Raw genomic sequence first — 21,448 nt, forward strand, 5'->3', positions numbered from 1 at the left:
CCAAACAAGGACCCGGGAAAAGCGTTTCGGTTGCGAGTGTGTGCGTGGTGTGACGCTCATTCCCAACAGAGGGATTATCTTCCTCGGGGGATGTGATGCCGGCCCATCTTATGCGTGCGCATACTTTTCAACCTCCGACTCCTTCAACCAGCGCTAGACAGGTCTGACAATTTCAAGGGAGTTAAGGGCTCAGTCACAGATCGAGCACCAATTTTAAAAATAAAAGTCCAAGCCCAGAAATAAAAATCTGGTCTCCATCATGTATTGTGAAGGTATTGGCTGGGTTTCTAGCCTTGCACCACACCACCTGTCTGCTTGTGTCTCCGCATGGGCTCCAAATAAGGTGGAGAAGTGAGTCTATCTGACCCCTAAATGAACATGAAACCTTGGCCTTCAAAAAAAACAAAAAAATAAAAAACAGAGTTGGTAATATAGCAAAAATAATAAGAAGATAGATACACAAAACAAGATGCATCATTTTGAGGGGGATTCTTGATGCATATAACAATAAGATCAATCCATCTGAGAAGTCTGAGGCACCTCAAGTATCACCGCTTGGAGAGGTTTGTTTCCTGGGAGCTGAGATGACTGTGGAGCCTGGCTGGTGTGTGTGTGTGTGTGTGTGTGTGTGTGTGTGTGTGTGTGTGTGTGTGTGTGTGAGATCGCTTCTCCGCCGCCCTGGATGAGGCAGAAGGATGTGTGAGGATGCAAGGATTCTGTCCTCTTACAGATAGACAGAGGGAGAGAGAGTGATGGATTTAACCCAAATAAGAGTGGATTATACACATCCTCCATGCCTCCAGTCGGCATTACATAACCTCAAATCTAGTTATGCATCCCTGTCTCATTTTGAGGATGGGGGAGGATGCGTGCATGTGTGAGTGTGAACGTGAGTGTGTGCCTTCTATACCCAAGGAGGCAGTGGTTCTTACCTTCTCCTCCTATGACTTTCAGAGCACATCACATGAAAGGAGGTTATGCACGAATGCAAAATGTTAAGGCGTGATCATGATTGGCAAATACTTTTTTCTTTTTTCTTTTTTTTTTAAATAGCTGAATATTTTTTAAAGTCACATTGCCAGAGGAACAGAGACATTTGTACAGCTAGAGGTAAAAAATAAATAAATAAATAAATAAAAGCAAACACACAAAAAATGCTATTGCAATCCTACGCGCCAGGAAGCGAAGGAATAAAAATGCGGAAGTGGCAGCTCAAAGCACCGGAGGAAGATGTTGTTTAAAAGGCGCTGCGGCCGACGGAGCCGCAGTGAGTCAGCGCTGCTGGCTGTCACTCAGCCCAGACAGCCGCACAACGCGGCGCCCTCGCGCTTCCGCATCAAGACGTGTGCGGACTGATCCTTTACGTCGATAGTCCTCCACGTGAGCGCTCGTGTTTGTGTGGCGTGAAGCCTCCATCAGCTGCCGATCGGGAATTCATCCTTCGTCCCTCCCTCCCTCCCTCCCTCCGGCTCGACACCGCCCCCTGTGGCTCGTCGGCGGCGTGGCCGCTGTGGATGCTCGCCTCACACGGGCCCGTTACCACAACAACGGCAGAGTCAGCCAGGGGAAAAAGAGAATAGGCCGTCTGTCTGATATTATAGGCTGCTGCCCCCTAGTGGCGGACGGCGGTTACGTGAGCCGTGTGCATATAATAAATCCCATGCAGCAAAAAAAAAAAAAAAAACGAACATGGCTAAATATTAAAAACTTAAAAATATCACTGGATTTTTTTTTTTTTTTTTTTTTTAATTCTGGTGAAAATAAAATATGTACCCAAAGTGCGCAAGACAAGATGGATTTGAGTGTTTATGCTTGATTTTTTTTTAATTTTGTTTTTAACATTTTAGTCTGCTCACAGATTTTAATTTCATTAAAAGCAAGCATGTGAAGAATTTGGCAACCATCAAAAAGCACACTGAAGAAATTACAATCCAGTTGTCAAATGTGACCCGTTAGTAGAATACAAAGTATTCTGACCTCACTCACACTTCTGTGTTTGAGACAAGCATTTAAAGGTTTGAACTGTTTCAACTGGCTCACCTTCCTAAAACTTACTCGTGCTTCTGCCATCGTGCAAACAAAAACAAAAAACGAATTTTTGGAGGCCAAATACATATTACATAGATTCAATGAGACGGAGTGACAGTTGACATGGAAAACATTCTCAACCTTCCCTCCTGCTCAACCACTACCTATGCTAAAACAGATCAAAACAAACATGAGCGTTGAGAAATGAGGTTTGCAACTCCAGCAAAGTCTGTGTGTGTCACCGCTGGTGGAAATTTGCCACCAGCCAAGATTCGGTGTTTAATGACAAGGAGGAGGCTGCCCTCAGTTGGAGCAGAGGAGAGGAGGAGATCATTCTGCAGTGAACAGAGGCCACACACACACACACACACACACACACACACACACACACACACACACACACACACACACACACACACACACACACACACAGGTCTCCATAATTAAACAGCACCTGCAGTGATGACAGAGGATTACGAAGCAAGACAAGACGCCCTCCCAGACCTCCACAGAGTCGGGCTGAGGTGACACTATCAAGCTTGGTGCTGAGCCATCAAATGAGCGGCTGCTTTACAAGAGCTCAGCCCCTTTTTGGGCCACAGTCCTGTCTGGTTGCAGAGATTTTCTACACTGTGACAGCTGACATTTGCAGATTTCCATGATTAAAAAAACAAAAAACAAAAAAAAACACACAAAACACTTTTATGCAATCCATGAAATAATCCTGAAGTGTAATTTTTTTCCACATTAGTCTTTATGAAACATGTCTAATGTAGCAGCCGATGCTGAGCAACACAGCCCGACAATGTTGCCTTTCCTCGGAAGAGCCTCAAATAACGGAAGTGGGAACGCCGGCTCGCAAACAGCAAATCCCATTGTTCCAGCAGCTTCCTGTGGCTCTCCGGACATCCCGTCAATCAACACTGCCCTCTCCGGTTACAGATGAGAGCATTTAACTCTGCATTATCCGGGCCATGCAAGAAGGAGGCGCCGTGCAAGAGGTGAACAATGGGAGGGACGGAGCAGACAAACTAATCCGATGGTCCTCCTCATCGCTGAGGGGAGGACGCTGAGACGCAAAAGCTCGCCTGTCTTGGTGTGATAGAGTCGTCTCACTATCGCGCAGTCACACGGCCACTAAAGGCCGAGGGGGAGTCGCGAGACAGAAGACGCGGTTGAAAACGCAGCTTGAAGACGTGCACGTTTCGTTGTTTTGTCCCGAGGTCAATTCTTCCCTTGCAATGCGGCTGGAAAGCGTGGGGAGGGCGGAGAGGAAAAAACAACAGGGCCCTGAAGTGACCTTCTATAATTACCTCCACAAGCAGAGCCACGCCCCGCGCCGCTTTCAAGCTGCTGCCGCTCCACAGCCGCGTTCAGCGGCGGCAACTCAACGCAGGAAACCCCACCGTGTTCCTTTTCGGCGCAGCGCTCAGAGCGAAAATTTGACGAAATTTCACAACGTGCCTAAAATATCCTTTACAAGGCGAACTTAATCTGACCCTCGCTAAACCTTCGAACGTACGTGTCCAACTGTTCCACGTTTCAGAACTTATTGCATAACGCGCTGATCCCCCAACGTGGAGATTAAATGCAAAAAAAAAAAATCACAAACGCAGGCGTTCCATGAGTGGGCCACAAGAAGTTCTGGTCCTGGAGTGAGTTTGAACTGTTGACTGATTGTATTTTGACATCATGAGACCAAGAAGACAACCAACAAAAAGGACACGACTAACATTTTTTTAGGTAAAGACGCCCACCACTGTTGGCTTTGGTTCCAATAAATTGTTTAGGATGAATAATTTGGGCTTTTTTGATGAAATACTGTGTTGAAATTCACCCAAATAATATAATTCTGATAACGGTAAAAGCAGAAATAGCACCGACAATAACCTGATTCACTGGTTCACATAAGTACCAAACACAATTCTAAAATTCTAAAATTCTGACTAAAAAGGTGATTCATGAGAGACGAAAGCCCCCCAGAAAATTAATCAACTTTCCCAAGTTTTCCGCCACGTGTTCCCCGAAGACATGCAGGAAAAGGGAAATGGGAGAAGGCAGGTGGGCCACTTCTGACCCAGATCTCCGGTGCACTGCTGCTGAGTCAGAGTCAGCGGTGTGTGATGGGAAATCTGGTTTGAAGGAAGAGCCACGGACAAAAAAAACAACACACACACACACACACATGCATACACACACACACATACACGCTGAGGCGAGCAGAGGCGGTGTGTTCTGCTCCAGTGCGCTGCATCTGTTCAGAGCTATATATAACCAGAGGAACCCAGGGCCTGCCGCTGCCTCTGCTCTGTGCCCAGGCTGACTGGGGCCAGAGGATGGAGGAGGAGGAGGAGGAGGAGGGAGAGGAGGAAGAGGGGGATAAACAGAGAGAGAGGTCGGAACGCCAATAAAGAGAAGCTGAGGATGCCTCGATTTATCAATGTTTTTATCCAGACATTATTTCTATTATGTGGTCGTGCATTTTACTTTACTGTTGTGTCGTTTCAATAGCTGGCTGACGTTTTTGTATTTGTCTTGGTCGAGGGGTACTGAACGAAATTTTGTTGCGCAATGGACAATCACAATGCAGTCTTCTAATCTAATCAATTTGTAAATTCTTTGTGCGAAATATACAAAACTCTGACTAAATACGTTTTTTTCCTCCAACACAAAACTGAACTGAAGATGCTCCAGACGGGCGAACCTGGATGGTTGTCATTCAGTTTAAGTGGAGGGGAAACACAGCTTGGTGGCATTTAAAAAAAATTATACTCCACATCTGGCTATTTTAAGACGTCCGTCGTTGCCGAGCGATGGGAAAGACATCGCGCTTTAAAACAGTACGTTGAAACATCAGGCCATCAGTTCTGACTGGCTGCCTCTGTTAAATGTCACCCACCGCCTGCCCCTGACACACACACACACACACACACACACACACACACACACACACACACACACACACACACACACACACACACACACACACACACACACACACACACACACACACACACACACACACACACACACACACACACACACACACACACACACACACACACACTGAGGTCCACTCATTCACCGGAGCCCATGTCCACGGGGCAGCAGGATGGAGATGCGTGTCTGCATCCAGCTGCCCTGCCTGCCTGCCTGCCTGCCTGCCTGCCTGCCTGCCTGCCTGCCTGCCTGCCTGCCTGCCTGCCTGCCTGCCTATCCTGCTTTGGGCCGATGACAATACGTCACATCGGGAAGACAAGCGTGTCATCGGCGGCCAGCCGACACGGCAAAACCGTCAACGGAAAAGCGAGATCGCACAGTGGGCTGAGGTTGCAGCGTCGGAAGGGGAGAAGCCTCTCCACCGGGTGTAATAACCACTAATTTCTACCTTCAGGGTTGGAATTAGAGGGGATGCCTGTGATGTTCATGTGGCACAGAGACTAAAGCCAAGGACTCTGAAGGACTACAACGGCGAGGCTCCCGTTGACCTATATAAGTACAGGCGCTTGATATAAATATGGAACATATATATTTTTTTTTTTAGAAACAGCTGTTCCAACGGGGGACATTTCAAAGATGTCTTGAGTTGTGAAGGGAGCAGGAAGATGACAGACGACGGGTTGCAAAGGGAGATTTATTAAATTAATCTGTCATGTGAATTTCCTCAGTTAGTTTAACCCGTGGCGTGCAGCTAACCGGCGCTTGTGCCGAGAGAGCGAGAGCAACAACAAAAAAAAAATGCCAGCTGGTCAAGTTTGTCGGAAGATTTAACCGAGATGGATATAAAGAAAAAAAAGGAAAAAAAAGAAAAGAAAATCGGTCTTACACTGTTAGAAAGAATTACAGTTTTTCCAAAGAAGACTTCCAGGAACCTGCTTTCAAACAGGAAGGGGAGGAGGGGGGAATGAATGAGCGATTTACTTAAGAGCAGGGGACGCGTCTCGAGTCTCCATCAAAACTGTCTGCGAGCGGAGATAAGACGGCAGACTGGCGGCGGGGGAGCAAGATTTTAGATAAGACTTTAGAAAGAAAAGGCCTCCTGATCTCAGCAGCCGGCATGGTGTGATGCAGCACACCTCCATCAGGGTGCGCCACACCCGCCTCTCTGTCCCTGATCAACCTCAGCAACAACACGTCCGCAGGTTCCCAGAGTCAGCCGACTTGTTTTCCAAAAGGGGGAAGAAAAACAATTGGGAGGATCCAGCACAGTTTGAAAGTTAAAGCAAGAAAGAGCGTGAAGGTTAAAGGTCCAGTGTGTAAAACGTGGCTTCATTTATGATGTTTATATTAGTAAACGATGAATATACTGCTCATTAATACATTATTAAAAGTGTATACACGCAGTACAATGAAAGTAATTTGGTTTTCCTACCCGTAGAATAGTTCTCTATATACATAGAGCAATCAGGATCTCGCTCCTAGTTAGCTGCCATCTTGTATGGCGGTTTCTTTAAAAGGTAGCCCGCCGGTGGCTCCCATAGAAATCCTACACACTGGACCTCAACAAAAAAGTGTTTGCACATCGGTTTTCCCTGCTTCATTGTAGTTTTTGTCCGACACCCACTACAAGTGTTGTGTGTCCCAAGTTGAAACAAATCAAAAACCTACAAAATGGCCGCGATCTAAAAACATTACTCTAACTGTTTCAAGTTTCATCCTCTGCAGTGAATTCAATATGAAGTTCCACATGGCGCGACTAGAAAAAAAAAAACCTGAGCAGAACCACGTCCTCAGTGCGACCTGCACACGCACGCGCTTGTGCGTTCACTTCCGTTACACGCCAACGAATAAACGCAGCCAGCAGATTTTGACCTCGAAACGCACAACCTGCACTGTGTGACCATTAAACGCGCAACCATTCCCACTGCGACTTTGGGGGTTCGAGACCCGCCAGTGATGGATCATTACCGGACTGCCTGGGGATCCTTTAATGACCACAAAGGGGACAATAATGGCCACCTTTCTGTGCTGGCCGAACAGAGAGCGCTTTGCTTATTAGCCTACATTAGCCACCACCGCTCTCAATAAAGGCGCTGTGTGCGATGTTTGAGTGGCGCTTCCCTCTATATTGGTGCCTATGCTGCTTCCAAGGCTGCATTTAGGGCAAAACAAGATGAATTACTCCTTCCTTTATCATGAACTGGGGGAAGTGACGGCAGTAGGTCCAGACAATGTCCAGTATTTACTGAGGGCAGGTTCAAGGTCCATGAACAAGAGGGCTACATCCAACTGTGGCTAAAAATAGCACTATAGCTAAAGTGTTTCCTTGTAAAATTGTGCGAGGGGCCTGACAGAGCTCGAAAACATTGTGTCTGTCTTGTAAACTAGCTGATGTTTAGACATTAGCAAGCACACTGGCAGTTATTGAAATCCAAAACAGAGAAAGCTCTAGGAAACCGTTTTAGTCTTGTGTAAACAACAAAAAGGCATTTGAGAGAAAGAACCATTTGTCGTCCCGGTGAGGACAGTCTTGAGTTGTTTATGGAAAGATTTTACCATCGGCCAAAGACAATGGCAATTCTTGGAAATGTTGCTTAAAACTGAAACGCTGGTTTGAAGAGCCGAGGACGCACAAAGCCTCTGGGCTTTAAAACAATTCCAGCTTCCAACCCATTAGGCCCGACATCACAAGCCTGGCTAACAAACAGTTTCCTCGAAGAAAGTGAGGGTGGTGAAAACCAACGGCAGCTTGGCTGGAAATGGATCTCTTTGTTAAAAAAAAAAAAAAAAAAAAAAATGCTTGGTAGTGATAAGCTCGCAGACACAATGTGTTGCTTGACTGACGGACTGTATCCACTAAAGTGTATTTTATCCCTCCGTAAAGCTGCTGCGAAGCGGCGAGTGAGGGATTACTTTGAGAAATAAGCCAACACAGCTGCCGCAAATGGAGTTTTATGTCTGTTTCCACTGTCTTCTAACAAGTTTTTCTTTAGAATAGCAAGAGCAAAGAGGAGGAGTAATTTTATTTTTCGTCCCTTGACGTGTGCACGCTGTTGGAACTTGGAACCTAAGAACGGGCTCAGTATTTTGTCAAAGCCATGACGGTTTCAACTAGAAGCATCAACCAGACAAAGAGTCTCCTGAAAACACAGCTGGATTTTGCCCAAGGTAGCTTTGACAATCTCGGAGCAAAAAGTTCCAAATCCCAGAAAAATTCAACATTTCGCAGAGGGCTGCATCGTCAGACGACATTATTTTGCCTGAAACAAGCCAATATTAAATCGTCATGACTCAGCACAAGGAGTTTTCATACTTGCTACGGTCGCCTTAGCGACCCCTCAGAGGACTGTACCGCCGTGGCAACTCTGCTGTTTACATGCCATTGATTGAGCCGTCTCTGTTTTTCATCCCGACAGTAAATACATTAAAAACATAGTTAAAACTGTTATTGGATTGCATGGTATGATATTCATTCATGATTTTTATGATATTTCTTTTTTCATTTACCAGCTCCTTTGGAGGGATCCCAGCTGAAGTGCCTGCTTGGTTGTCCAAAGCAGCTCCAGCAGCTCCAGGCCTGCTTAAACACAGCTGATACTAATTGGATCATACCATGTCTGCCCTCCACTAGATCGAGGGGGGGGAGCAGCACTCTCCATAGACTTCTGACGTCATCCTTGTTAACTTGGGTTGGATTGTCTTTTAAACATATTCTTCTTTGGTTTTCACAACAACCCACAAACGCAAAAGCAGAATCTTGACTGCAACGGAAAACAGCCTGAATGATGTCGAAGAAAATGTGGATTTTAGAAGACGAAGTGAACAATCTGGCTGCCTTCACTTGTGTTTAATTTGTTTTCGTACGTACTGAATGTGTCCTTGTAATTCCATATTTGTGTCCTAACAGCCTCATACATCTTCCGCTGGTCTAAATATAGAGCTAGATGTGCTGTTGCTGCTTACATTGTATTCTGTTACATTGATCTTTAATTTGAGAACTATCTGTGCTTCTTTATTGTTTAATGTGTTCATGAAAACAGAAAAAAAAACAAAAAACATTCCATTTCTATTTTTATTTCACTTTCTCCTGCCCATCAAATTGCTCCCCGACGCTGCACTCAATGCACTCAAAGTCCCCACGGCAGCCAGATGCCGCAAACTGCTGAGAAACAGCTGCAGCCCAAGGTTGCCCCCTGCATCGGACAGACAGAGGCTTTCCGAACACATCCAGACCGGAGCGGAACAAATCTGCTGCATGTTTGACTTGGAGGAGGACGTGTGTTGTATGTCACTTTTCCTTCTGAGCAGCTGCAGGAGGAGATTTTTTTTTGTGTGTGTTTTTTGTGGATGCGTCTATCACCCCTTCGTCTGACTGTTTTAAAAATACACCCGTCTCTCTGTTCTCCGCCGTAAAATATCCACCGGCAGTGACAGTGGAGTGATTAAACAGCCTCGGCTACCATATATAACCTCGCGCGGGAGGAAAACAAGAGGGAAAACTTCAAAAGGCCTCGGCGCTGTTTTCTTACACCTGGGAGTCTAATGAGAGTCGAGTCGATCTCGGGTCACGTCCGGCAAAGCGGGACGACGGAAGACGAAACGCAGAGCGAGCGGCGCGAGTTAAGCGTTCAAAGTGAATCTGGCCGACACCAACGGCTCGGGAAAATTGCCTCCCATATCTCACTTTGTCAAAAGAGTCTAAATTTGCTCTGGAGATACAGTGATTCGGGGCCACAGCTGGGGAGGGCGGGTGGGGGGGGGGGGAGCAGCAAGTGATGTGATTTGCCGAGGCATGTGTCAGACTGCGGTAGGAGGGAAAGTAGGGCGAGCGGCTCAGCCAAAATATTGGGGGTTTTTTTTGGGGGGGGGGTTTTTTGGAAAGTTCACGCGAGGCGCTCGCACATACCGGTCATGATGGGAGCGACTTGCGCGCTGAGCAGGAAAGCACCGGCCGCAAATAGGAATGATTGGGACGAGGCGCGTCGGCTTTGATGCGGAGGAACAAGAGTTTGACTGCGGCCGAGAAATTTTTAAAACTGTCACGGTTTTAACGGTCGCTAACTTTTTAGCGACAAAGAGTGAAGTAGGACACCAAGCAAGAAGGATTGACTGCGACAGGAGCGAAAACAGGACGTTTGCGTGGTTTGGTCCAGAAATAGAATTGAATTGATGCCATGTTTAATAATAATAATAATAATATTTAATAATATTAAGACACACTAGCAACAGATTATTGAAAACAGCTGTTATTTCCAGCAGGCTGTTCTTGTTTCTTTTTCTTTTTTTTTTTTTTTTTAACCAATTTGCTTTCTGTATTCCCTTTGAAGCCCCTCGTGATGAAATTTTCTTCCAAGGCTCCTCACTGTAAACAGCCTCTTGACGGACTGCCATGAAATGTGTTGCAGCCAATGTGTCCTACCGGAGGAAGGAGCCTAATGAAGCCAAAGGCTTTAAGCTGTTGTTGACCCTTCAAAAAAAAGGAACCTTGCCCAGAAGGTTTCAATTCATCGCTTTTAGAGGAAATATCACAACATCCTAATGAATGACTTGATGTGTGAGCCAAAACAAGCGCGGCCATTGAAAGCAGCTTCAGCTAAGGATTCCACCGCTGCTGCTGCTGATGTCCAAGCAACTGTTTTCCAGCGGGTCGTCGGAGGACAACGCAAAGTCTAAAATTCACACCCTTGTGTTTATCCCTGCTGCCTCGCTAATTACAGGCATTAGAGGGGGCTAATCAGTGAGTAATTGGTGCTCAGGCAGGAAATGCTGGATAATTGTACCAAGTGTGAAAGTTTCATTTTCCTGAAAGGGTTCCAAATTGCACATAGTCAACAATATTCATGCAAGCATTTCAACGGCTTTCCGGTCATAAATGTTAGTGAGTAGCAACCCGTTATTTATTTTTTTTTTTTTTCCTTTTGGTCAAAGCAATATGATACCATGTTACCTAAGGAGACAGGTAATCGTCAACCAAAAAAAAAAATGGTGCTTAATATCCATGAACATTAGTCATAACAGTCTGGGCAGCCTTTGGCCCGATGACCTCAACAATCCCATGCTGTGTTTTGACCGATGTCCAGGAGACAGAGACGTTGACCCCTTTCACTATAGCTTCACGCTTGCCGCCTTGCCTGCTGCTGTGACTAAGTCAAGCCACAGCAAACCACGAAGGGTCTTCAAACTGCCCGGCAGTGAGGAGAATATCAGCGCTCGCGAAGACGCTTCCACGCTGACACCAGTCAACTTCAGTCGGTCAACTTCCGGGGGCCGAGGCTGATATACGACTGGAGGGAACAGAGGAGATAACGTGGGAGGCTGGGACACACAGACAGGCGCACAGAAGCCGATTCAGATGTTTGAACCTCTGACATGGACATCTGGTAGGTTTCACCTTTTCACCTGGGAACAAAGTCGTGGGAAGAGTTTTGGGGGAGTCAAACCTCCCCCAAAAGCCCAGAGACTTGGAGCGTCGGAGCCAAAGGCCTCTCTATCTACACGACACAAAAGTGCAGATTAAACAAAGCGACAGAACAATTTGACTAACATCACTAATTAAAGGTGCATTTTTATCCTCGCCGATGCGCCAAGCCCTCTGTTTACGACGGCCCTGTTGTGGAGCCGAGGTTTAAAGCGTTCCAGATCCGACTGTTATTACAGGCCGAGATTAACAGAGAAAAGCAAACATGATTCACGTTTCACGTATCATCGCTGCGGCTTACAGCGCGAGGCTCTGAGCGCCTCGCTTTGGCACACACTCATTTTGTAGGCTGAAAGATGATCGCCGGATAATTCCCATCACCTCCTGCACATGCGGTGCATGTCTGCGTATTTGTTTAATGATTTCCTAAGACTCCGATACACAGTTCGGCCACTAGAAGGCTCTGTACACGAGCTTTCAGTGAGTATTGACAACAGATCAGGCCGGCTGCTGTCAGATGCAGCTGTTTTTAGGCTTGATACCCTTTTTCTCATAAAGGACATAAAAGGATGCAGCATTTCCCGTTACACAATGACTGAATGAATGCACCTTTTGCCAGGGGCTTCCTCTGCTGGACAGGAAATTATGTATTTTACTCAGCAGAAGCAACATCAGCTTGTTTGAAATAAAACATGACTAAACAGCAAAATAATAAACCATTAATTTGCATTTAAAATGTTTTAATGTTGCAAAAAAAATTGTCTTAATGTAAATTGAGCAGTGTTTCTTAGTTTTGCCGTTGCTCTTTCATTTTATTTTATATTGAGATTTTTCCAAAGTTCATTTAACCATAGTTTATAGTCTTAACAACAACCTAGTAATATATTCAATAGCAAACAATAGATACAATTATAATAATAAGATAAGATTAAAACAGTAAATTAAATGGTAAAACAGCAACAGTTTCCATCTATAAGATATTTATATAATGCATGATAAGAAAAAAGCTATCTGTCTGCAGACAGAATGATAATTCAAATAATTGCTGTCTGCAGTTCTGTTCCATGGCCGAACAAATATACAGTTCTGACTTGTAAATAATATATTAGTGTAGCTTTTCAGTGAGGGAGGAGTTCTCAGCTCTCAGCTGAATAAAACTAGGTTACATTTTTATTTTTATTCACTTAAGTACCTATGACAGTCAAGCTATTAAATTTTCTTTTATTCTTTTTTTTGGGAGGGGTGCATTTTACGAGTCTGATTAAAAAATAAATAAATAAATAAATAAACCCGCTGAAGTTAGCCGTGACCAATTGCCTGAAAATTACCACCAGGTTTCAACACTTCCAACATGACATCACCGTCCCTGTAAAATCGTTTATGGCTAACAGGCTAATGGGAAACAGTCACGAGCAAACACACACACACACACGGGGTTGTTTGGAGATAAGCTGCGGTTGGTTACCTATAAACCTATGCTGTTTTCGGCTGCTTGCCTGGAAAAAAAAAAAAAAAAGAAAGAAAGAAAGAAACGTGTTCCACCAGCGCAGAAAGCCAGGAGTCTGCCTGCCTGCCTGCCTGCCTGTAGATTTAGTCTGATCATTAGTGGCAGGATATCAGATGGTCCGACATAAAGCGTTTTATACAATGGTGAGGCGAGTGAGGAGAGGGTGGGGGGGCTCGGGTCAGCCTCTCAAGAGCTTACCAGCAACCTGAATCTCTGGAGATTTGAGCGACTAGGAGGAGGGGAGAGATAGAGAGATCAGCAGCATGAGAAATCCTCTGAGGATGATTTGCGAACCTTTACCCTCAGCTAAACGACATACCGAGCCTGATGCGGCGGTGGCGGTGCGGCGGCACCGGAGAGTCGCCCCACTCCGCCAGCGCTCCTTCAGCTCCACGGCCTCGGAAACGCAGCCTTGATAACAGAGGAGCGCCTCGGAAAATTAGAGCGTTTCTCACACTGCGCACTATTCTCGGCGTAGGAGAGGTGTAATTACTGTGCCACCAAACTGCAACAGGGCCGGCAGAAATAGAAGTAGGGCTCATGTGCAGGGAGCGGAGTCTGTAATGGTGCGTAATCCCTTCCAGATGTGTGAATCGAGGAGGAGCGCAGCTTAAATGTCAATTTATCTCCACTATACCAGACTGTCTTACGCTATGTGTGTGTGTGTGTGTGTGTGTGTGTGTGTGTGTGTGTGTGTGTGTGTGTGTGTGTGTGCGTGTGCGTGTGCGTGTGTGTGTGTGAGGGAGAGAGAGAGTGAGAGAGAGCGAGCGAGAGCAGGAACATGTGTGAAGGTCACTGCATGTGCGTATCACCGCAGCAGAAAGAAAGTGCCTCAGACAGAGGGAGAGGATCCTGTATCAGACTATTAAAGCTGCTTCCCAGTCATTATTTCTTTTTTCTTGCTTTTAATTCAACAGTTATTCTTATGGAAAACACGCAGGTATGAGAGCACAAGAATAATCCGACGGAAACAAAACATTGTTATAGACAAGAGGGGCCCGTTATTTATGAAGTCGACGGTTTGCTCCATCAAGAAAACTTCCATGGATCCTCCAATAAAAGCGTCCAGTCAAAGCTTTGAAATGGCTTTCAGGGATAATACTACAGCTTAATAACACCGTTTCTTTACATGTAGCCCTGTTGGCAAATTAAAGGTCGCCAAATGTGCGAATTAACTGTTTGTTTGGCAGCCACCAACACATTTTATTTAAAACTTAACACGACGACAATAGCTGTGTTTCCATCACAGTTCTTCGCAAAATAAAAGTGATATTTCTAAAATTTCAACAAAGTGCAATTGCGACTTGCAGGTGTTTCCATTGAATGGGGTGAAAGGCATGAGGCGCAATCCTTGTAAAATCTCGTCCTGTGAGACTTTACGAGAATTACATTTGCTTTTTTTTTTTGCGTCACCTTTGTTTGCTGTCAAGAATGGTTGTTATATTTTTCTCTTTGATTACTTGCAAAAAAATATTCCGTCTCCTCCTTCGTCCAAACATAACGGGCCATTTTCACTTGAAGTGAACTGGCCATGTGACCCCGTACGTCACGTCTAGTGGCGTGTAAATGCAAAAAAAAAAGTGTTTCCACGACACGTTTGCGATATATACGTCTAGATCGATACAACTGAAAAACCACCTCATGAGAGCGTAAAAACCTTTTAGCGGTATTTGGGAGGTTTTTCGAAGTTTAGGTGTTTCCATAACCATTTTTTTTATTACGATATTTAATTTTTGCGCAATTCTAGGGGTAATGGAAAACGAGGCTAATGAAGCAATTGTACCGACCCCAAGTTGGGTGGTATCCTCAAAAAGCCTGACTGCTCCAGAATCTACACGCTACCTCCTTGTTTACTTAGCATCGTGGGAGAGAAACGATAGTGTTAGTGAGTCCCACATGAAAAAACGTAATTGGTGTTGTCTTCCTTGTTGATGTTAAGTGATGAGCAAACAACAGACAAGGATGAGGAAATCTTTGCACAAACTTGGAGGCTTGTATATTAAGGTTTTTCTTTATTGTTTCTATTTTCAAAGTTATCATTTGAAAGCCTGTGTTTGAGTTTGTTTGTTCTAACACAGCTCCATAGTTTAAAAGAGACCCAGGCACTGAATCCACCCTAAACCATACACAGTCAACTACGGACTTGCTTGAATGTGATGGAGCGTTTCTATTTTGAAAGCCACAGCGTTTACAGTCCTGATGGCGCAAGCAGCCAAACATCTCGCCGTCTGTTTACGAGCCGTATGAGCACGTCTTCCTGATGCAACTCTGCCAGTCAACCTATATCGATAGGCAAAGTATTTCAAGAGAGGCCAGAAGGACGCAGGGTGAGACACGAGACCGAGTCAAAGAAATCGAGTGAGTCAGAGAAAAGTTTCACCTCAAAGATGGACGGTGAAATCACCGCATTCTTTTGACAATCTGAGTCGAAAGGAATGTAAAGTGAATCACTGAGTTGACATAATCGTGCTAACAAAGTTTCAAATGCAACAAGACAAAACAGTCTGTTGAGGTGGGATAAAAATTACACACTAAGAATAATCCACCCTGATAAAAAGGGAAACCACAGGCCAAAGCAAATGAAATTTAACAGCCTAAAAAAGAGCTTCGCTGATGCTCACCCTTCTGTTTTCGATCCAACACTTATCAGTGTTGTTATTTCTGTCCTGCAGTTCAATGCTCACTGCTACACCTGAGGCAACACCCATTAATCACAGAGCCGTTTGTTCAGGCTTAAATGACACAAGCTGCTTGTGTGTGGTTCAGCTTCTGATTCACTGATATGCTGCCATTGTTGGCAAGTGCCTCCACCAAGACCTCCTAAGAAAGACTGCGTATGAAAAAGCAAAAAAAAAAAAGTGGGCCACAAGTTTCCCTCTGCGGGAGCCAAAAAGACTGAAAAATAAGAGCTTCAAAGCATTTAAAATTTCTTCTTGCTTGTATGAGGGAGAGAAAAGAGGATGAACTGAGTATACAGAGAGGGGAAAAAAGAGGGGGAGAGCTGCAAGATTCCCGTCAGAGGCAATTGGCGAGCCTTTCAGGGATGAACTTATGCAGTCAGTTGCACATAATCGAGACTGACAAATCTACATAGTTAAGAAAATGTAAAGGATTTGCAATCTGGGACGTGCAACTCACTGAAAAGATCTGTGTCTCCATGCACTTGTAAGCCACGTGCAAACCCCGGAGACACTGTTTGGTCTAAGATGTCTATATATGTCTTAATTCTTTCTTTTCTTTGACGGAGCGCTGCAGCCTCTTTAAATATAGGCTTTGCTGAGCGCGTTTCAGATATTTTTGTGAGCTTTACTTTTCTCCTTTCACAACAATAACCTCCAAATCAGACTGCTGTGTTTCGTGAATAGAGAAAAGCAAAACAGGTAGAAGACGCATGGGAAAATGATGACGTCTGAGCAGCGATTTATTAGTTATTTTGCATTTGCACTCCAACGCCAGTTCTTGTGGATGACAGCAGAAGTCTTCACGTTCCATGTATGTAGGTACAGGGCACGTTGGGATGGAAACAAACTCTCTTCAGTAAAAAAAAACAAAAAAAACAACAACAATGTCTTCGAACACATCAATTATAAAAAAAAAAATAGCAACATGTGCGTTTCAAGAGAGCGCTAGTACCCTGCTAACTCGCACATGCAGTGATCAGCTGGTCAATCACAAGGCAGAAGGCTTTACCAAGGCGGAGCCACGGATGGAGCAGGTAGGGAAGGATGAGAAAGAGGAGGAGGAGGAGCCAAAACAGCCTCTTCAGGCTGAGTGAGAGAAACACTTGTGTTGTACGGCCTGTACAGCTCAAACTAGGAGCTTTTGAGCAAACACACTTTGTTTACTGTTGGAAGCAGACCACAAAAATGAATTTGTTGTCTGGAAATGGCCATAATAGGGTCACTTTAAGTCTTTCGACACTTCTTTGTTTTCCTCCCTCGTCAATGATGTGGAAGGTTCATCAAAGTATCAGTTTTGTCTGTTTAGTGGACACAATCTCTAGTTGTTTTGACTCCACCTTCACTAAGGAAGATAAAAAGGTCAAGACAGTGAGACTAGATTATAAAGGAAAACTTTGAGCAAACCGACCACAACACTGGAAGAGCAGACACTTGTTACTGAAGGGTTTTGGGTTGGTTTTAAAAAAAAAGTAAGGGAGAAATTTGAGCCTTTAAACACAAGGTGCTGTCTTCATCATTTATGTGACACTGCTGTCAAAACTGCCCAATAGTCTAACATTCAAACAACCGTTTGTAACCTCTGATTTATGTGACCTTTGCACTGTTGCTGGTGTGGTGCTGTTATCTCTGAGACGTGACAGCCATAACAGTGTTTCATCTGTGAAATGGACTTGGTTAAAAAAAAAGAAAAAGAAGAAAAAAAACAAACCTCCCCAGCGCGTCAAAGTCTTGACTCAGTTGGTGCTCAGGTGCTTCCTGAATGCACTTTCAACTTTCTAGCGTCCAAAACGTCAGTGTAAATAACTGCACACACACTGTGTCCACAGCCCAACAGAGGAGAAGGAGCGGAATCATTTTCCCAGACATCAAGTGCATTTGCATTCATTGTGTACTTTGCCCAGTTTGAATAAGCCGAAGCAGAAATGAGAGGGGGCTCAGAGGCAGGAAGGGAGGAAAAGCACGAATGGAAAGATACTGGATGACGAGGAAGGACCAGGTGCATCCATGGCTTTTTAAAAAGTGCAGGAAGTGAGTTTTTCTGCTTGTGGCCACACATGGACGACATTATCTCCGGTGTCAAACAGGCATCCGTACAAAACAGAGGACAGTCTGGGCGAGACGCTTCCACGGCAACATTCAGGACTGATAGTTGTCCGCACATCAAAGAGTCTTTACTGAGGAGTGGTGCCTTAATGTGATGCACATTTTCGCAAAACAAAATGAAATCGAAAAGCGGTTGAGTTGATTTGGTTGAGTTGATTTTATTTATTCACTCCTTCATTTGTTTTATTTAGGTATATCGGCCTAGAATGCTAAAATATTGTTTCTTTCAGAAATGTGAAAAATGCAATATGCGTTCGGCAGTACTTCTCAGTAAAAACAAGAGCAAAGAAGAATCACGTAGGAAATATGACGGACGCATTTCCATTTGAGCAGCAAAAGAATAAAAGACACACAAAATATCTTCCTCTAAAACACCAACAACAAATCTTCAACACTTAAAAAACTGGCCAAGCGTGCGTTTGTTGATTTGAACCGAATCCAAAGACTACAATCTCACTCAATCAGCGGCAAATCAGATCATCAAGCGCTGAAAACATATCCCAGGGAATCACAAAAACTCACAGGGTTAATAACAACCCTCTTCCACAACTCTTCCAACTGTGCGTCTCACCCACAGAGTCTGTAATAAAGGGGACCCATGGCAGAGTATTATTCCACCTTCCCCACAGGAATGCCCTCCTGACTTCCACTCCGGTGTCTTTCCTTACTGCATTCCTCCGAGGAAGCGCACACCTGTGGGGGCAGCGACAGCCTTGACTACCTGCGCTGCACAGCTAGAGTTTCCAGTGCTTTGAGCTGATGATGTGGCCTCCAGTAATGTGACCCACGCAGCTCTTTGGGGGGTGTGGGGGGTGGGAGGGGAGGAAGGGGTGAGAGCCAGATCCAATCTGTCCCCACAGCCTGTCATCTGCTCTGGGGAAAGGGGCGAGGGGGGGGGTCGGACCTCGGGGATCTGATCCCAGCCCGTTCTACAAGGGAGCCCGAAAGACTGTGAGGAGGCACAATGGCGTTCCTGTGTGCTTAGACTCACAAAAAAACAACACACACACACACACACACACACACACAATTACCCACTCCCCTCAATTACGGTGAAAGAAAAACTGTTGACTCATGCAGAAACCCACGACGATCCCTCAAGTCTGCAAAGTCTCTGCAAAAGTTCGGCTCACTTTTAAAGCGGTTCATTCTGTCCATTGACATCATTAAGCTCGGTCTCAACCAATCACAGGCACGCAGTCGCCGAGCAGACGCGGCTCCGAGCTCCGGTCCCAAGGGTCAGCGGCGCTCGTGCTCCGCAGGTCGAGCGCTTCGCCGCCGAGAGACAAACGATGGCAACAAAAAAAAAAAGGCAACGATGCCAACGCCGAAACTGAAGCGCCCTTATGTAACGCAGTTAATGATTTCCCCCGGGAGGAGGCTCTCTGTGAGCTCTGCCACATATTGTGCAAGAGCGGCCGGCGTGCCGGCGTGCACGTGCAGGGAGATGCATTAAAGGTGAAGCCTTACGTGGGGGGGGGGAGATAAAGCGGGGGGTTTACTCTGGCTTTGCAGAACATCCAGACACACACACACACACACACACACACACACACACACACACACACACACACACACACGAGTGAAAAAAAGGCGGTCTCTCACACAAATGCAGATTTAGCTGAGCATGGGCAACGGGTCGGGCTTATCTGACACACGGAGAACACTTCTAGAAATAGGCCCAGCTGTCCACGAGTTCCACGCACAATGCACCGCATTGTTAATTATAACCTTACACAAACAGAAAGAGCCGTGGAGGCTGCGCCGCAAACGTGGCGAAATAATGCTGGGATTGTTTTGCAAATGTTTGAGTTTTCCTCACATTTTAGGAGCTGTCCTGGCCAATCGAGGGACGACGGAGACGTCGCCAAAGTAAAGGAGGAGGAGTTAAAGAAGACATGTTGAAGTGAAGTTTGGAGATTGGCTTGTGTTGACGTACAGAAGGAGCGCCACTGGCAGCAGCCAGCCAGTCAGCCAGCCAGCGTGTGCTGTCAAGTGTGAAGCGCCGAGGCTGCAGTCGCTCTAAGTGGCCTAATCTGTGTGACCCCCGCAGGTCTGACCCGCAGTGGCTTTGGCAAAGTTGGACAAATGAGGACAGGAGGACTGTCGGGGCAGCTTCATGTCAAAGCCTGTTAAAACTCCAGGCTGCTCTGTGGAGCAGCAGCAGCAGCAGCAGCAGCAGCAGCAGCAGTGTCTGCCCCAGTTCACACACACACACCATCACTCTGTGGGCTGTTTGCTCCTGAAGATGTGCCACATGGCAATTATGAAACAACTCCCACTGGGAATTGTACACTCTTTCCCATTTCAACCTCGCACTCCACTCCAGTCCCGGTTTTGTGAATTGTTCGCCCTCCTCCCACCTGCACACCTGCCGCGGCTCTCACCTGGACGCACGGTCTTGAGGCTGACGGCGGCGCCGCCGCAGCAGTCGATCACGGTGAAGATGTCGTAGAGCGGTAATCCCGACACGGAGAAGCCGTCCACCTCCAGCAGCAGCTCCCCCTCGGACAGCTTGCCGTCCCGGTAGAGGACGGCATCCTCCCGGATGTGGCCGACGTGCGCGAACTCCCCGTTCTCGGCGCCGCCGCGCAGCTCCACGTTCAGCTCGCCGCGCGCGTCCCGCACCACCGCGCACTCGTTGACTTTGGTGATCCAGTGGTTCTTCTTCTGAATGACTTTGGACATGGTGGCGACTCAGGGCCGGGCCAGACCCGCGGCTACGGCGGCTGAAGGCTGAAGCAGACACAGTCCCGACGGAGAGAAAAGTTGAGGGTGCTCGGGCGTCACTCCATGTTGGCACATCATCATCATGAGCATCATCATCATCGTCGTCATCATCAGCCCCGTGCCGGGCCGAGGCATGCCGCTCCGAAGTGTCCCGGGCGGATCAGGAGCCGGATTGTTGCCGCTTCCGTTGTTGTTTCCGCATCTTTGACCACGCTGATGGAGTTTGGTGTTGGTTTCGGCGGTGGGGGGGCGGGGTTCTAATCCGCTCCTCTTGATTGTCCGCTCGTTAATCTCCGTCCCTGGACTCCTTTTGCTCCGTCGAGTACGAGCACGTGTTGAAAACTTCCCGGGTAAGTAAGAAAGTAAATAAATAAATAAAGCTTCGCAGCAGCTCTCCGGGCTGCTCAAACTACCCGGCGGCGCCTTTAAGCAGGTAACATGTCAGGCTCATCCTATTTGCTCCCGCGCCTCGGATGGAGGAGCAGTGGGAGGGAGGGGGGTAGGAGAGGGAGGGAGGGAGGAAGGGCGCATGCGTCCAGCTGCTACTACAAGAAGGGAAAATCCTGTCCGGCCCCGACAGCGACCGAGTGTCCCGGAGCTCCACCCAGCACGCCTTCTGCGAGGGATTACAGCGATCCAGGAGCCTTCAGTGGGCGCACAGCCTCTGTCTCTTTCCATAAATAATGACACGGCACCGTAGAGCCAGATGAAAACGGCACAACTTACAGCTGGTTCCATTTGAGCTGTTCCTATCAGAGACATAACATCTATTTTGTTTTAAGGTTGAAGGCAACTGTAATAACAATAATAATAATAATAATAATAATAATAATAATAATAATAATAATAATAATAATAATAATACATAGAAAATGGACTTGTACAGGGTGTCACCCTGCCTTCGCCCTGGGAGAGGCTCCTGAGCTCAAGAAGAAGCGGGTATTGAAAATGGATGGATGTATAGAAAATTATTCAGGACATTTAAAATAAAAAAAGTACAGGAACAGGAACTTGCTCAACAGATTTTTTTCCCCCCAACTC

At 46.1% G+C, this 21,448-nt stretch overlaps 1 protein-coding gene across 12 annotated transcripts in view; it reads right to left on the reverse strand.

The window, feature by feature from the left end:
- The window catches only part of LOC142888594 (membrane-associated guanylate kinase, WW and PDZ domain-containing protein 1-like), a 79,636-nt gene extending 58,755 nt beyond the window's left edge, over positions 1-20,881 (reverse strand). For 7 of the 12 annotated variants that reach the window (XM_076027055.1, XM_076027054.1, XM_076027052.1 and 4 more), the window contains exon 1: positions 20,065-20,878. In XM_076027055.1, coding sequence (XP_075883170.1) covers positions 20,065-20,365 — 301 coding nt within the window. In that variant the 5' untranslated portion in view covers positions 20,366-20,878. Of the gene's footprint in view, positions 1-8,475; positions 8,583-20,064 lie in introns of those variants that run through there. The other 5 variants (XM_076027061.1, XM_076027051.1, XM_076027062.1 and 2 more) reach the window with 3 other exon arrangements.
- Between the last annotated feature and the right edge of the window lie 567 nt (positions 20,882-21,448).

This window comes from Nelusetta ayraudi, unplaced genomic scaffold (assembly GCF_046127955.1).
Source record: "Nelusetta ayraudi isolate G7.1 ecotype Tasmania unplaced genomic scaffold, CSIRO-AGI_Nayr_v1 ptg000019l, whole genome shotgun sequence".
Lineage (NCBI taxonomy): Eukaryota > Metazoa > Chordata > Actinopteri > Tetraodontiformes > Monacanthidae > Nelusetta > Nelusetta ayraudi.